This window comes from Trachemys scripta, chromosome 2 (genome assembly GCF_013100865.1).
Source record: "Trachemys scripta elegans isolate TJP31775 chromosome 2, CAS_Tse_1.0, whole genome shotgun sequence".
NCBI classification, from domain to species: domain Eukaryota; kingdom Metazoa; phylum Chordata; order Testudines; family Emydidae; genus Trachemys; species Trachemys scripta.
The window spans coordinates 45,997,360-46,015,541 of NC_048299.1; the positions used below are offsets into that span (position 1 = coordinate 45,997,360).

Here is an 18,182-nt window from a genome sequence, read left to right on the forward strand (position 1 = left end):
ATGCTGTGACAACATTGTATTCCTGACATAGTCTCTTCTAGAAAATATGTTGTGTCCTTTCTTGAAGGAACTTCCCCTCACTGTAGTAAAAAATAAAACAACATTCTCAATGTAACTAGCAAGAATGTACATATTCAATTGATATTTATCATATACAATATTAAGTTTTATGGGAAAACCACAGCAACCTTCACTCAGAAATATAGGACAGCATGACAATGTTACAACCTCCATCTTTTTTACATTCTTTACTTGTATCCAATTTTATAAATACATTTCAGATGTAAATTAAATTTTTACAAAGCATCCACATTGCTTGTTTTACTAATTTAGAGTAATTAAAAGTGTAGTTCTTGTTTCCATATAGAACACTTATGACAGAGAATGAAACCTCATTGAAGCTGATGGGTGTGAGAGACTCCCTTCATTCAGGATAAATGTAAGAAACAGTTAAGGTCCTTATTAAAGCAAAATAGCTGAAACAATAGGAGCCACCATCCAAAACACAGGCCACAAATAAGGCAGTCAGAGAACACTGGTCTACAATTTTTGAGAAGTCATCTGCTTCAGAGATAAAATGTGCTATTTATCATGTATTTTGATGTGCTGAATTCAAATATGACAATTAAAACAACTGATTGGCTACTATGTCTAAGATATTTAAGTTTTTACATTTTATGTTTATGTATATTGTGTAGATAGTAGAGTTTTAATCATAAATTGTAAACCTAGGTCTTTTCATGTGTTTATGGTTGCTTTACATGATAATATTTCACCTGTCCTGTTTATATAACACTTTAAAAATCAGCTAAAGGGTTATATAAATAAAATTGATTATGAAACAAAAGGCAAAAAACTATTCTGTACATAGTTTAGTCCTATTCAGGGTCTACTCGGCGCTTCTTGGCTTGTCTCTTGTATTCATTAAATGGAGCATCTCTTGTCACTGTCCAGCAATAGTCTGCAAGCATTGATGGGCTCCATTTGCCCTGATAGCATTTTTCCATTGTTGCAATGTCCTGGTGAAATCGCTCGCTGTGTTTGTCGCTCACTGCTCCACAGTTCGGTGGAAAAAAATCTAGATGAGAGTGCAAAAAATGTATCTTTAGTGACATGTTGCAACCAAGGCTTTTGTATGCCTTGAGGAGGTTTTCCACCAACAACCTGTAGTTGTCTGCCTTGTTGTGTCCGTGAACATTTATTGCCACTAACTGGAAGGCTTTCCATGCCGTCTTTTCCTTGCCACGCAGTGCATGGTCAAATGCATCATCTCAAAGAAGTTCACGAATCTGAGGACTAACAAAGACACCTTCCTTTATCTTAGCTTCACTTAACCTTGGAAATTTTCCACGGAGGTACTTGAAAGTTGCTTGTGTTTTGTCAATGGCCTTGACAAAGTTCTTCATCAGACCCAGCTTGATGTGTAAGGGTGGTAACAAAATCTTCCTTGATTCAACAAGTGGTGGATGCTGAACACTTTTCCTCCCAGGCTCCAATGACTGTCGGAGTGGCCAATCTTTCTTGATGTAGTGGGAATCTCTTGCACGACTATCCCATTCGCAGAGAAAACAGCAGTACTTTGTGTATCCAGTCTGCAGACCAAGCAAGAGAGCAATAACCTTCAAATCGCCACAAAGCTGCCACTGATGTTGGTCATAGTTTATGCACCTCAAAAGTTGTTTCATGTTGTCATAGGTTTCCTTCATATGGACTGCATGTCCAACTGGAATTGATGGAAAAACATTGCCATTATGCAGTAAAACAACTTTAAGACTCGTCTTCGATGAATCAATGAACAGTCTCCACTCATCTGGATCGTGAACGATGTTGAGGGCTGCCATCACACCATCGATGTTGTTGCAGGCTACAAGATCACCTTCCATGAAGAAGAATGGGACAAGATCCTTTTGACGGTCACGGAACATGGAAACCCTAACATCACCTGCCAGGAGACTCCACTGCTGTAGTCTGGAGCCCAACAGCTCTGCCTTACTCTTGGGTAGTTCCAAATCCATGACAAGGTCATTCGGTTCAGAGGAGGAGGATGGGAGAAAATGTGGGTCCTGTGACATTGATGGTTCAGGACCAGAAGTTTCATCCTCTTCCTCTTCCTCGTCTGACTCAAGTGAGAATGATTCTGGTGCATCAGGAACCGGCAGTCCTTCTCCGTGGAGTACTGGGCGTATAGCTGATGGAATGTTTGGATAATGCACAGTCCACTTTTTCTTCTTTGACACACCTTTCCCAACTGGAGGCACCATGCAGAAGTAACAATTGCTGGTATAATCTGTTGGCCCTCTCCAAATCATTGGCACTGCAAAAGGCATAGATTTCCTTTTCCTGTTCAACCACTGGCGAAGATTTGTTGCACAAGTGTTGCAGCATATGTGTGGGGCCCACCTCTTGTCCTGATCTCCAATTTTGCAGCCAAATTAAAGGTGATAGGCTTTCTTAACCATAGTGGTTATACTGCGCTTTTGTGATGCAAAAGTCACTTCACCACAAACATAGCAGAAGTTATCTGCACTGTTCACACAAGTACGAGGCATCTCTGCTCACTTTGGCTAAACAGAAATGTGTCCCTTTGCAAAATCAAACACTGACAAATAAGAGAGCACGACACTGTATGATTTCTAGAGCTGATATAGGGCAATTTGTTCAGCAGAGTGATGTAAGCTTCGTTATGATTGCATCATCCATGACTTCTAGGAATAACATGATGCAATTCATATCATGTATGACGCAATACCAGCTTCAGATTGCATCATTCATTGTTTTGCCTAAAAAGCAAGTACTGTCCAAACCCAGTCATAGATTTATTCCTAGATCCAGTCAAAGATGTATTTTAGTCATTTCTGGTTTAAATTGAGATCCCTTCCCTTTATAACTCACTTATCCTCCGCCATTCCCAAGTCAAGGGTCGTATATACTGACCCAATAGCATATCTTGAAAACTAGAGCCGATCAACAATTTTAAGCATCATTTTCGTTCTCAGTGACCCAGAATTAGTAAAGTTTGACTACATTTATTTCAGAAGCATTTTGGCTGTAGAGCAGTGGAATCTGAGCTATGTAGATGGAGGGGTTTTGCTGCAGAATGAATGCAAACAAGTGAGGGGTGTGTGGCCTGGGTATTGTTTGGTGAAGGTGTTTGTGTCTACCACCAGAAGAAGCCACAGGAGCACTGGAAGCATGGTCCTGAGAGAAAAAGGAGAGAGAGAGATTTTTGAGCAGAGTGCTGGCTGGAAAGGCAGGCCTGGAACTGTAAGCAAAGAAACTACCTCCTGTTGTTTGGTTCCTACTGTGTTCAGGGAAATGGGATTTAGTGTGCATTTTTTGTAAATAAATAAGATTGTATCAAAGAAATATCTGATTCCATTATCAATTTCTCCACCAGATGGAAACAACCCACCAGACCTTGAAAATGGACTAGCTGCCTGGATCAAAAGAGATAACAATACATAATCTGGGAGAGGAAGTAAAGAGACTATCATGTTGAAGTTGATACGGACTTTGGTTCTGCTCCTATAATTCACTACATACAGGCATGCTGCTACATATGCAAAGAACCCCCATTGAAGCCATCAGGGCTTCAAGAGGGCAGAGCAGTGAATTGCAGGATTGGCCCCTTAGTATTGTCACTAGTACTGTATTAATTTTATTACAATAACAACTAAAATATGCTAGTGTTGTACAAATCTATAGGGAGAGATAGTCCTTGTAACAAGGAGCTAGATGGGGAGATGTTCCTCAGTGAGACATGCCAAATTGTGAGGTGAACATCATGAAGACTGAGCAATACAAAGAAATGTAAAAAGGTCAGAAATGTGGTCACAAAGTAAGAATCAATTTGAAAAATTATTATCTGTCATGTGGGGCAGGAGATAACAATTGTAAAAAAGACACTGTTTTAAATTTGCTATTTGCCTACAAGGATAACACAGCCTGATAATGGCCTCTTGCATTTTCACTTTTCCTCAGCATGTGTTTATATCTGGAACAAATGGGCTACAATCCTGATTATGGGCTGTGGGTATTACCATAATATAAATAATAATATTCCCCAGAGACAAAAAGTGCTTTCATGGAAGGGAGCTATGTCATGGAGCAGGGACATGATAGTCCCTCTTAGTAGACTCAATAATGTGAGGAATGGACAACCTTCAATTCCCATTGCATTGTGGAACCACACCTAAAATGCTGTGTTTAGTTCTCAGTACCTCAATACCAAAAGACAGATAAGTGGGAGGGATATCAGAGAAAAGCAATAAGTAAAATTAGGGGGCTGCAGAGGCATTGAATAATGAGGAAAAAGGAAAGGAACTAAATAGATGGGGGATAGCATTGCTGTCTAAAATATTTGTAAGATCTGAACAAGGGAGAGTGGTTAGAGTGGTAAATGGGGATATAAGGAAAATAACTGGAGCAATAGCTAAATGGTAGGAAAAGTTATCAAACAGAGATGTGTGAGACTGTGGAATAAATGCCCAAGAAAGGTGCAGGATTCCCCATTATATGAGACATTTAGGGTCTTATTCAGATTGATTAATACCTTATTTGGTGAGTAGTCACACCGAAATCAGTTAGAGGAGTAAGCTACTACACAACTTGAATAAAGATATCACAATTTGGCCCATAAAGACTGATGAAAGCACTTTAAGAAACAACCTCTTTTTGGCAGGAAGATGGACTAGCTGGGCATACACATTCTTCTCATCTCCAACATCTTCCTTATTAATGGCAGATTCTTTCTTGGATTGATTTTCCCCCACATAAAGATAAGATAAGCAGTTTCTTTGCCTTTGTTTATAATGCTCTCAGATTTGGAAATATAACAGACCTTTCAAAAAATCATGGGGGGCAGCCCTAATTTTAAACTAGAGGTTTACTAAATATGTTATGTATGCTGAAGAAATTAACTCCATCATATTTTGTTTCCTGCATTAACAATGTTATTGTGTCCTTCACATTAGATTACTACCCCACATTTGGGCATTAGCAGATTGTTACTGTATGTTCCCTACTAATTTTGTCCTATTCTCCATTACATCTTTATAACTGAAACAGAAGCCAATCAATGAAGGTGAATTTGATGTTTAAATCCATTAATTACAGCAAAAAAACAAAAATTATTTATTTAAAAGCACAAATAGGAATGCTTCTTGCTCTTAAAAATGTCAATTAACTGCTGACGATGAGCCAGCAGAGGGCATATGGGAAAATGTTTTTGTGAAACTTCAACAGTAGTGGCTATCTTTTGTTTTGTTTCCATTGACTTCAGAGGAAAAACAACTGAAAATGACTGCAAAGGGCGGGAGTAAGCATGTTTGAGCAGAGGAAAGCAGAAAAACATTTTTCTAAACCAATTTATTTCATATTCTCTAATGTATTTTTACTGAGATATCTATTTAAAAGTACAGGTTGAGACAAGACTGCAACAATGTTGCCTGAGTAACTCTGGAAAGAATTTTAATCCCTTCTATTTAATCCACTATTATGATGTTGGTATCCAAAATATGTCTTAATATTTATACAGTGTAGATATGAAACAAGATTACATTACTAAAGTGACATTCAGTTAAGAACTATGTGTCCTATATGAAATACGAATCAGAGGTAGTCCTTACTCTGGCCCTAACCTGCTACATATAATTCTTCTTTAAAATGAAAATCTTATACTCTAATGCAATGACAGTAAAGAGACACTGTCGAGATAAAAAATAATACACAATGTTTTAAAAAGCTCTTTGTGTTACTAATTATAAGATTATTTTTATTACTATTTGTGTTGTTTTATTTACTTTTTGTATTTCATTCAGTTTGGATAGTGAAACTTCAATTTCACTTTCTGGTTTTCCTGCACTAGCGCAATATTATTACTGAGATTTCCAACACTCAAAGAAATTGGAAAGGTCAACAAAAGTAGTTCTAATGTAAACATTAATATTTTCTTTGGAGAACTAGAGAAAAAATAGATTTTCTCTAATTATTGCAGTGTTCTATTTCTAATATCATAGTATTGCCAAGCATTTATAAATTATGAGTCAGGCCCCAAAACAATCATGTTTTTTATAAAACAAAAAGAACCCAACATTTACTTAGCTACTGGTTTTTGAGCCTTTAGGGTGCACTTAGATAATGTTTTCAAGCTTCTCTTTGCAACCATAAGGCCTACACATTTTAAGTAAAAACTAAAGCTGAGATGCTCAGCTAATCACATGCTTCCCACAGGTAAGGGCTTTAAGAAACACACCATATTGCAAGAGTTGGCCACACTGCTTATCATCCTAGACAAAATTTAATGGTAGAAATATTTGGACTGAGGATACTGGAGGAGAGGTAGATACAGGTTAAGAAGGGGAATTGACGAGTGAAGTAGTGTTGATCAGGAATTTTTCAACAGATAATGCCCTTTTTGCATAATCAAATTTTTGCCAAAAAAAAAAATTCCTGACAGAAAATTAAAATGACAACTCAGTTTCACTTACAAGTGCCTTCTCAGCTTGTAGCCAGCAATCCTAATTATTCTGTTTTGGTTCTCTTGAAACAGAATTTTTCTGGAACTCCCTTCCCATTAAATTTCTGTCCCAATTTGGGATGGGTTTTTTCCACCCCAAAATGTGAAATTTTTCATGAGAATTTTCTGGCCAGCTCTAGAGTGGAGTGTGGAAGGCCTACTAAATGACTTAACTGCCAGCTTATTTCTTTGCTTTTTACAGCTTTCAGTGATGGAATATGCAGACTGCTAACCTTAAACCAAAGCTGATTAAACTTTTTGGTGGGGGTATTTCACAGCCCCATTTCCTGTGCTAAAACCTGCAGACTTGCCCTCACCTATGTCAACCTGTACAAACCTGTTCCCACTGTCCCCTCCACAATATGTTCTCCCTCCTGTATTGCTGGTCCGCACAGAGCTGTGGGGGGCATAGGGCTGGCTTAAGGTGGAGGCCTGGGGGAGCAACATTGTGGAGGAGCAACTTGGAAGAAATTTGTGAGCAATAATGGAGCTATAGGGGGGGCCTCAGGATGTGCATGTGAATGAGGATATGGGGAAAGAAGCACATGGGGAAGAAGGGGTAACAAGGTTATAGTGGAGAGCACGAGGAAAACAGCAGACGAGCTAGGAGGGGCTTTTGGGAAGGAGCAGCTATACTCTTAACAACTTATACTGCTTTTTCTTCCCCATTCCTATGATCAATGGTTCTTGCAGCTTGAAGTCCCACTTTTTTCCAATCCTCTCCCAACACGCCTCTGCTGTGTGCCCCTATATTCCCTATTCATTTCCCTGCATCCTCATCCGACTGCTTCATGGCCCTTCACCTTTCCTTGGTTTCCTATAGAGCTGCTGTATGGTGCATTATGAGGAATTGGAAGAAGCGTCAGAATATCTGAGGAGCAAAGAGGTTGATTAAGGAAGAAGGGGAGCAAAGGTGGTGACTGGGGATATGTGGGGGTGAAAAGGTTTTTGGTGGGGGAACAAAACTGTGTAAGGAGGCTGAGAGAATGTAGTGTTTCTGCATCAAGGTATCAATACTTAAAGAGCTCCCTCTGTATTACTGCTTCTACTCTCCAATGGACCCAGGCAGTAATGCTGTGGGAAGCCTATGATATGCCTTTGTGAAAAGGCACCTGCCTCCCCCAGCATTGTTGCCTCAGTGAACCAGGGTATAAACCCTGATCCTTCAAGCCCCACTTTCAGGCTACTGCCTCACATCCCTAGTCACTCTTTCTACAGCCACATCTCTTTCCCAGAGTCCAACCTTCCACCTTGACTCAGCAGAGATATGTCTAGAACACCATAGGCGCATCAGGGACAGAGCAAGATTAAATTTTTTGACAAGCTAAGTTTTGAAGAATGGTAATGATCATTTCTGGTTTTCAGTGATATTTTTCCTCTAGTCTGGGAGGGAGGCTGACAACAATGGAAGTAGCTGATGTATCTGCATAGTTCTGTTGGTTCATCTTAGTGAAACTAAGATTTCATTTCTGCTTTAAATGCAAATTTCAAAGCAAATTTAACTATGGACTTACATAGTAAATTAATATATTCAGAGAAATAACATTGGCTGCCACTGCTAAATTGTATAGCATAATCATTATAGGCATTAAAGATCTAAATTGATACTTACTGCTGTGTTTGCATTAGTGGCATGCTAGTATTATCATAGCTGTCTGTGTGAAGAGGTGGTACAATCTCACCAGTAACTGGGTGAAACACAGGAAGTGTTGAAAGAGGCCATGCTATCTCTCTATTTTTGGACATCTCACGAAGCTCTTTGGTGGATTTCTGTATAGCACTGTGGTGGACCAACTGGATGCTATGTTAAAAGGAAATAAAATAAATATTTTTCTTAAAAAGGGTTTAAGAATATGGATAGTTTTGTAAAACCATTTAAAATTGTTTTTTCTTTAAAATACAAGGACTTTGATGCACACTACAGACTATCAGTAGAACAATTATAGTAGAGCTTCAGTATAAAACAAATATTTAAGTTATTTAATTTTGAAAACAAGACTTGTTCTATCAGACTGCTGTGTGAAGTAGTATTTTTCTAAAATATCTTAGACTATGCAATATAATGTTAATATTCCATTTATTTACTGCTGTAAAAATAAAAGTTTTGGTAACTTTTATATTGTTATTTCTTGTGGTGGATTCCTAAATACTCACAGAAGCTTCAATTTTATGGCAGAATATTATGTAGGCACGGGATACCTTTCATGAAAGTTCTTTCATCTGTCCATTGCCTTGTAAAAATGTAGATTGGGAGTCACATATGCATGAACATTAATTACATAATACTATTATTACTCTAAATGATTTTACATTAAACTGATCTTTATTAATTACAAACCCTTTTTATTCTGACCTGCTAGCCTTGCCACACCTCTCTGTTTTATAGCAGCTTTCACATATATGAATTAGACTGTGAATCAAGGAGAGTGAGAGAAGAGCATGACACATGTATGAAGCATGACAAGCTACTGAGAAATGAAAATTAAATGAGAAAGAAAAATAACAGGAAAGAAGACACTTACTCTGGTGTTTGCATGTTTCTCTTTTCCCTAAAAACAAAACAAAATTTATGAATTAAATAATAGCATTGATAGTTGGAACATTAAATCTATCTGCTGATGGAAAAAGTACATGATGTGGAAATGCTGACACTGTTACCACCAAATCAAGTTGATAGCATTTGCCACCAGGTTAATGATAAGAACTGGATGAGCACACGTATAGAGCTGTTGATACTGATGACAGACAGACAACCACACCCACACACAAGTGAATGAAAATGCAAGTTAAGGAAAAGGCTTCTGGCTAAAATAAATTCTATGACAAACTGAAATCAGGGTACGTGTAAGAGATGGAAGAAACTACGTTACTTGCTGCTTTTGTTTCATATGTTTGGCTTTTATAACCCTAAATTCAATTTACGTCCCTGGCAATATTTATTTTATTAGTGTTAGGATCTTTAAAATTAATGTTCAGTGAATGAAAATTTTAGTCAAATTAAATAACTGTCCTGAATTGGTGGGTCTTTTATTTTTATTTTATTTTTTTTGTGCATAGACAATTTAACCATTTTGAATAGAACTACAGTCCCTAAATCTATTCTCTTGGAGATTACCAATAATTTTAATGCATGTTTAGATGGAAAACTGTACAATATATATTAAATATTTCTGCTGGTCTGTTTAAAAAGTATTTTTATGAACTGAATGATACTCTTCTACAGAATGCTTTCATATGGATTACAATCTCAGAAAAATCTACAATTACTAATTAGTGTTTTAAAGTACTCACACTCCTTCCCGTCGGCAGCACATGATATAAGCAAGTATTAGAAAAAGCACCAGTGCTACTGCCGAGGGCACTGCCAGTGTAATTAGGAAATCCGAGTAATAGTCTCTGCTTTTCAGTGTATCAGACGGTGGTTTATATTCTCCACCATCAGGTAATATTCCCTCTCCTCGGATCACTTCCTGATAGGTGGAAACTTGTTTTGTTTTATCAACCTGATACCAAAAAAAAAAAAAAAGACAATTACATAACCAATTAACAAATGTCTGTGGAAAATGAAAAGAACTTTAACCAATCATAAATCAGAAAAAGCAACACTACAGAGCACAGCCTTTCAAATTATATGAAATCTCACAACTCCATTTATTTTTCCAAAGACTTCTTCATGTAAGGTATTCCATTGTCTTAATTAATGTTAAAGACCAAATCACAGAAAATGCTCATTGACCAATGCTGTGACTACCCCAAAATGGTACAATTTGTTATATGAACTTGACTGAGACCACCAATTAATTTTATTTAAGTCACTGAATAGCTACCAAATAACAGCAGCGGTCAATGAGCATAAAATAAACTCTCTGAAAAACTGTCAAAGACAGATAGGTACCAAATAACCATTTTTTGGTCAATATCAACCAGGGCAAGCTTTTGTACTTTTAACTAGAGCTATGGAAATTTTACAGCCAAAACTTTTTTGGGGGAAAATTAATGATTCAGTGACACCAAAACATTTCTCAAATTAGTGTCAATTTAATCAAATTGTTTATTTTTTGTGTGTGGTGGGGGGAGGGTTACCCCCAACATTCTGAAAACCTGAAATGTTTCATTTGGATATTTTCAAAATGAAAGTTTTTATTTTATTTGAAATTATTTGTAATTTCAAATTTTCCTTCGATTCTAAAAAGAAATAAAATACAAAAAGAAACACTGACACAATTCTTTTTTCATTTTCGGTTCAAACTGAAATTTTTTTTTTTTTTTTGGAATTGCCATTGACCAAAGAAACTCATTATTCACTCTTCTCTTCTTGTAACATAAAGCAGAAAGGGTGTATAGATCCCATTATTAATTCCCTCAGATATCCAGTTCCCCTGTTTTTGATTAGGTAATATTTATCCTGCTTTTGTTCAATTATTCATCCCACTCACACTCCCAAAGTGTACTGTAGTCACTAAAAAGTAGAAGAAAGAAGCAATGTAGCACTTTCAAACCCTAATAAAGGGGGGGAAATTAATGTCATCAATTACTGTATAATAGTAAAGCTCAATTATTTAGTATTAACTTCACAATAAGGGATTTTGAACTTAATTATATACCCTGGTTGTGCTTGTGCCTGTTCAATCTCAATATAAAATAAAATAATCCCATATAGTAACATATATGAACTAGTAGACTTCAGAATATAATTAATACATAAGGTGAATGTTTCTTTTATTCGTTTAAATCTAAGTAACAACAGACTCATTCATTTCCTTAGATGAAATATAGTCTTGTCAATTATTGGATGATTTAGAAGACCAGCATAAAGTGACAAATTAAAACTTAAAAAGACAAATTTTAAAAAGATTACTAAAATATTTATTCAGTAGCTGAATAGCTGTACAAATGAAAACAGTAATTTAAAAAAATTGTTGATTAGAAGACCATTTATCTCCAAAGAATCTATGACATCACTAAAAAATAGATATTTTAAAAGCACTTTTGAAGACTCATTCTAAACATTGCCATAGCACAAGATAAACATTTTTGATCAGTCATATAAATGAAGTTAGAGGATCTATTCAAAGTTCTGGTTTCACCGAATTAAAGAAATTATGCTGATTTTCAGATATATTGTAAGTAACACTTTGACTAACTCATTCTCATTCTGCATTATTTTATTTTTATATACGGAAGTAAGATTAAATATAAAAATGTATTTATTAAGAAATAGATCAATAACAAATATCAGATTATAGTAATATAAAAATACGTCCTTTGAATTTATTTTACCAAACAACACTAATTTTTGTTATTTGATAAAATAAATTCAAAAGACCGACTTTTGTATTACAATAATCTGATTATTGGCTATTGATTTATTTTTTAACAAATACATTTATATATTAAGCACATTTCTTAAATACTAAAAAGTAAACCCTGCCCTCTGTTGCATGAATGAGTTATGAATGACTGGAAAAAGGTTGTAGGAAGTCTCTTCTACCTGTTTCTTTGCCCCCTAGTTGGTGTTCAAAGGAAGTGAACTGGATGCAGTACTGAATGGAATCATGACCCTGAGGGGGGCATAGTCTGCTCCTGCCTCTCTGCCACTAGCACTAGCCACTGCATTCAGCAGTATTTGCTTGCTGGGGATGTACAGATCCATGTCAGAGGACAAGAAATGGTTACTTGCAGTAATTGGTTCTTTGAGATGTGATGGAGCCATGTATTCCACTTAGGTGTGTGTGCACCCAGTGCACTGGAGCCAGAGAATTTTGTCTAGCAGTACCCATAGAGGGGTGGTATTCAAACTCGTGGTCCCTCCCCTGGCTATATGAGCCAGCACTGCCCTGATCCCCCTCAGATCCTTGGCACCGAGTGCCCAAAGGCTAGACTCCAAAGCAGAGGGGACAGAGAATCAATCATGGGGTACACATCTGCATCACATCTTGAAGAACCACATTTACAGTAACTGTTTCTTCTTCTTCTTCTTCTTCAAGTAGATGCAGCTGTATATTCTATGTAGGTGATTCACAAGCAGTACCCACCCCAGGAGGCAGGGCTCCGAGTCCACCCAAACAAGGATTGCAGGACTGCCCCCACCAAAGCTTGCATCCGCCCTGGAAGATGCAGTAATGGCATAACGGTTCATAAATGTATGTATGGATGACCATGTAGTAGCCACGCAAATGTCCGAGAATGGGACATCACTGAGGAATGCTATTGATGCAGCTTGCACTCTCACCCATTGAAGCCATTTCATATGCAGTCTTGATACTGGAGGATATCCATTTAGACAGAGTCTGTGAAGAGACCTCTTGTGCCTTCATATGATCTGCATATGACACACATAGCTGAGGCAAAGCATGAAACTGTTTAGTCCTGTACAGACAGAAGGCTAAACATCACCTGACATCTAATGTATGAACGTGCTGCTCCTCTGGAGATGAATATGGCTTAGGAAAGAACACTGGTAAATATACCACCTGGTTCAAATGAAACCGAGAAACCCCTTTAGACAAAATTTTTGGGGTGTGGTTGTAAAGTCACTTTATCCGTAGAGAATTGCGTGCATGAAGGTTCTGCCATCAGAGCTTGCAACTCACAGACTCTCCTTGCAGATGTTATCACTAACAGGAATGCAGTGTTCTGACACAAATGCGGAAAGGGACAAGATACCAGGAGCTCAAACGAAGGTCCATTAAAACCACTAGGACCGTGTTAAGGTGCCACAGAGGAATCAGCTCTCAGACCGGAGGATGGAGAGAAAGAAGTCCTTTTAAGAATCTTGCTACTGTGGCACTGGAGAAGACTGATCTTCCCTGAATAGGGGGACAAAACGCTGATATTGCCGCCAGATGTACTCTCAATGAGCTAAGCACAAGGCCCAGTGACTGAAGATGCAGCAAGTACTCAAAGCTGTCCTGAATAGAAGGCAGCATTGGTTAAACACTGCAGGCCAACAACCACACCGAAAACTGCTTCCATTTTGCCAAATAGGTGGAGTCCTGCATGGATACAAAATTTGTTTCCACATCCGATCCGCAAAAATGATCCACAGATATCCGCGTCCATGGATGCAAAGCAGATATCTGTGGATTTGCAAGGCTCTATGAATAGGCCACTCTGGTAGAGGGTTTTCTACCATTGAGTAGGATCTTTTGAACAGCCATGGAACACCAGGATTCCTCCTTAGTTAGCCATGAAGCAGACATACCACGAGATGCAGGGAGCTGAGCATGGGATTTAAAGTGTGACCATGATTCTGTGTGAGTAGGTTTGGATAAAGAGGACAGGATATGGGAGGCTGAGAACGCCAGAAAAACAGCACTGCCTCAGTCATACCGGGACAATCAGAATGAGCTTGGCCCGATCCACCTTCAGCTTGAGGATGACCTGTGGGATGACTGAGATTGGGGGAAAAGCATACAGACGTGCTGACTGCAGCCAAGGTAGATGATATCAGACAGGGAGTCCAGTCTGAGGCCTTCTTGAGAGCAGAACAGATGACATTTCCTGATGTTGCTCGTAACAAACAGGTTGATCATCGGAATGCCCTAAGCTGCAAAGATGGCCCAGAGCACACTAGTCTTCAGAGACCAGGGAAAAATTCCTGCTGAGATGGTCTGTGAGATGATTCTGGACCCTGGGCAAGTGGTCAGCAATCGGAGTGATACTCTCCTCGATGAAGAACTGCCACAACCTGATTGCCCCTTGGCAGAGCATCCTGGAGTGTGCTCCCCTTTGCCTGTTCACATAATACATTGCGGTGTTATTGTAAGTATGTGAAAGAACCACTGAGCCCCTGATACAGTTCAGAAAAGTGTGACACGCACCATAGATGCTCATTGACCAATGCTGTCAGAAGCTCCAGTAAGTTGATATGCAGTGAGAACTCCTGCTCTGAACACAGACCTTGAACGTACAGTGACCCCAGATATGCTTCCCATCTCATCAGGGAGGCATCTGTGACAACAGACTTGGTTGATAAGGGCCAGATGAAGGAAACTCCATGACAAACATTCTCTAGGAGTGTCCACTACTGCAAGGAGTCCAGGACCAGTGGAGGGAGACAGACCACTCTGTCCAAAGAGTAAAGAGTGGTATGGTAAACTGTCCTGAGCACATTTTAAGGGGGCAAAGGTGTAATCTTGAAAACTGGAGCGGCTTGTCTGCTTGCCCTAGGTGCAGAAGAATTGGGCATTTTCAGTTTAATTTGAATAAGTTAAATTTGCTTCTGGTGCAGTTTTCCAATTTATAATTGATTGAAACTCAAACACAACTTATTTATAGTTACATTAAAAAAACACCTCAATAACTGCTAAAAGAACATTATTAGGTTGTAAAGTCAAGCACTTAAACATTAGGAAATGCTAGATTTATGGCTTCCGGTGAAATTTTAATTCTGCCTCCTTGTGCAGCCAATCTGTGTGTTGTGTGAAACAGGTCAAGTGGAAAAAATAGTAAGTGAGCATTAAATGCCTAGCCCTCTCCCAAACTTTTGGGAACACCTGCCCCATGTTTAACTCTGGAGGGAGGCAGATGTGGGGAGGTATGTGTTCAATGCCGGGAGGTGTGTGGGCAGACAGAGGGAAGTCTGAATCCACTTCCTCCTTCACTCCACTTGCTGCTATGGGAGCTGCTCTGGCAGCTACCAGATGTTCTCAGTACACTGTGTGATGAGGCGGTGCTGGAAACAGCACTGGCCTTAGAATGTTCATACTCAGTTATTATTGTGGCAGGCTGCCAAAAAATTCCTGACCAGTGCAAGCAATAGAAGGGAAATGACTGAGTTATTAATTATAAAACTTTCAAACCTGAACAAAATTTCATTGAACAAGCAAAAGGCATATCTATAGCCCCATGACTTTGTCCCTGCAGAATTTCAAAGGCCTGCTGCAAACAATGGAGGTTTCAGAGCTTCTTTTAAAAAATTGCAAGAATCTCTATAATGGAAAGTGTTAGACAATGTTGTGAGACACAGGCCCACTTCTGGATCACTACTCTGCATCAGCAACTTTTGTCAGGCCTGAATTGGTCTGTTATTAGACACCTTTCTACAGACATCCCTAATTTATGCTAATTTTTTCAGCAATCAACACAGAAACAGTGGATATTTTATGGCTCTTCCTTTTGCAATAATTGTCATTTTTACAGGTTTTAGGCAACTCTTCTGATTCAAAATGTATTGAAAGATAGAGGATGGGTGATCTACTGGACTGCACATGGACAGGTAATTAGGTATGTTTACATTTTAAAATCCCCATTCTGATAATCTCTCCAAAAAATCCTGGTAAGACATTTCACCTCTTTTCTTCAGTTTCCTCATTTGTGAAATGGGGATAATGCTTATTAACATACCTCTGAGGAGCATGTAAAGATAAATTAATATTTGTAAATGCAATGAAGATAAGAAATGCAATGTGTTAAGTATTACCAGGTGATTCAGCTTACTCTGCTAGCTCTTTTAAAATTTCTGCATACATCTCATTTGGCCCTACTGAGATATGGGTTTTACTGACCATCTTGGTTTAACATTGTTTGCATTACATTCTTCCCATTCCTCAATTTCTTTGCTTTTTGTTTAAAACTGAGAAAAACTAACCATTTTAAAAATTCAGCCCTTATCAGAATTATTCTCCTTCCCTGGCCAACAGTAGTCCTATTTTTTTCCTTAATATTTCTCTTTTACTTGATAAACCTGAGGAAAATTTTCCAGTTTCATTTGGCTCCAGTAGTTCATCTTATTTTCATTTTCTGCCTCTTATTTAATGTGAGATGTTTATGTTCAGAAGAAGTTTTTAACAATTTAGAAACATTGCAACCAGGCGTGATGGTGCATGCCTGTAATCCCAGCTAACTGGGAGGTGGAGGCTGGTGGATTGCTTGAGCTCAGGGGTTCTGGGCTGTGGTGCGCTATGCTGATTGTGCGCCTAGTGCTCCTGACACTAGCCAGCAGGTGGCTGAAGGAATGGCTAGAACAACACGAATGATCAATCAAGGTGATTCAAGGATAAACATTGCTAAATTACTCAACTCAGTATGTCAGTAACTGATGTCAATTTTTTTTTAGGTTAATGAGTTAGACCTAGGCATATTAGTGCAGTGAATTAATGAACCAGGCATTCATTTATGGGTTCAATCCTACTTAAGTCACCACAAAGGAAACTGAATTTGGTGGTTTTAGTCTTGCCTGCACTATAATACACTTCTAGCCACATAGCAAAATCCCTCCACATTCTAGCAGTCTCTGCTGAAGGAAGAGTTATGTCTGATCAGTCACAAGTGAGGTGCATTTGGCAGAGTTGTTTAGTGAGGCTTGCAAAATACTCGGCCACACTATGTTCAGCTCTAAGTAGCGCATTTACAAACACATCACTTCTTATGTTATCACAAAGTGACTCACCAAAGAGATTTTACACCAGTCAATATTGAACTCAGTACGAAATTTTTTATCGCAAGTTATTACAGGTTCCATTTCTTGGCTGCATCTCAGCTGATTTTGTGGATTTTCCACTTCTCGTAAGCATGAGGAGAATGGAACATCTGCACCAACCATAACATAGACACTGCAGAAAAAGATGTGTGACAAAGTGTCATCAGGATATCCATTAATAAATAAATATTTAATGAACACAGTCTAGTCCTCTGCGATCCAATGATCACCATAGTTCATTTCTAAAACAGCTAGTTGTGTTTTATAGGCTATGACATCACTTTTTCCAATGTAGGCCCAATGAACTGGGACCAAACTGTTTCTCTAGCTACTTATTACATTCCTACTACTGCTTGAGTGTACTGTGTGATTATGACTAGCAATAGTCAGTTTTCATTTTCAAAAAGTTCCGAAGCTCAAAGTTCAGGATTTTGAGGTAAAAACAGCAATAAATCATTGATAAAGTACTTGAGGAAGTTCTGTTAAAATAGTTCATTTCATATAAGAGAAAATTTTGTTCAGCATAGCATTCTTGAAAATTCATGGATATATCAGCACTTCTTCCCACGTGTAAATTGTAAAATGTATTTGAAAATGCTTTAAATTAGAACTGCAATTTATTAATTTATTATTGATGCCAACCTGTCAAAACATCCAGCTTCTCTCAACAAATTCCACAAGACAGTTATGCACTGTCAATACAAAATTTTACAATATACTGAAAGCAGAGTGTGGGACAAAACAAACTGATTTTAGTGTCAAAGTAAATAAAACAAGGGCTACTGTACTCATACTATTATTCATTTTCATACTTATCTCAATTGAAATGAATAAATGAAACTGTTACAGAATATAATCTGCTGCACCAAAAAGTCACAGAATCCAGGGACCTTGAAGCAGAATTTAGGTTCAGTTTGCCAGGGAGTACACAGAGCACAGTCTGAGCAATACTCAAAACCACCACAGATGAAACTCTATGTAGCATCTTATATACACTGGTGTGGCTAACACAGGATGAGGAAGCTGCGTATCTCTTTAGTTCATGTGTTTAAAAATTCCAGGAGTTAGTTTACTAGCCAGCATATATTACAGTAATACATAAATAATCCACTTTAAGACACTGTTCAATTAACAAATTTCAGATACCTTACTTGGGGGTTGGGTGCCAGATTTTCTTTAGCTGCTGTTCAACTGTAGTGACAGACTTCAAGAAGCCTCTCAATCAAAAAACATTAAAAAAGG

General features: G+C 38.1%; 1 protein-coding gene across 13 annotated transcripts in view; it reads right to left on the reverse strand.

Annotated features, from left to right (window-relative positions):
* SGCE (sarcoglycan epsilon) overlaps positions 1 to 18,182 on the reverse strand; it is a 56,202-nt gene that overhangs the window by 9,436 nt on the left and 28,584 nt on the right. For 10 of the 13 annotated variants that reach the window (XM_034760466.1, XM_034760476.1, XM_034760470.1 and 7 more), the window contains 4 exons: positions 16,911 to 17,073; positions 9,809 to 10,020; positions 9,040 to 9,066; positions 8,130 to 8,318 (listed from right to left, as the gene is read on the reverse strand). In XM_034760466.1, coding sequence (XP_034616357.1) covers positions 8,130 to 8,318; positions 9,040 to 9,066; positions 9,809 to 10,020; positions 16,911 to 17,073 — 591 coding nt within the window. Of the gene's footprint in view, positions 1 to 8,125; positions 8,319 to 8,671; positions 8,749 to 8,870; positions 8,928 to 9,039; positions 9,067 to 9,808; positions 10,021 to 16,910; positions 17,074 to 18,182 lie in introns of those variants that run through there. The other 3 variants (XM_034760468.1, XM_034760463.1, XM_034760467.1) reach the window with 3 other exon arrangements.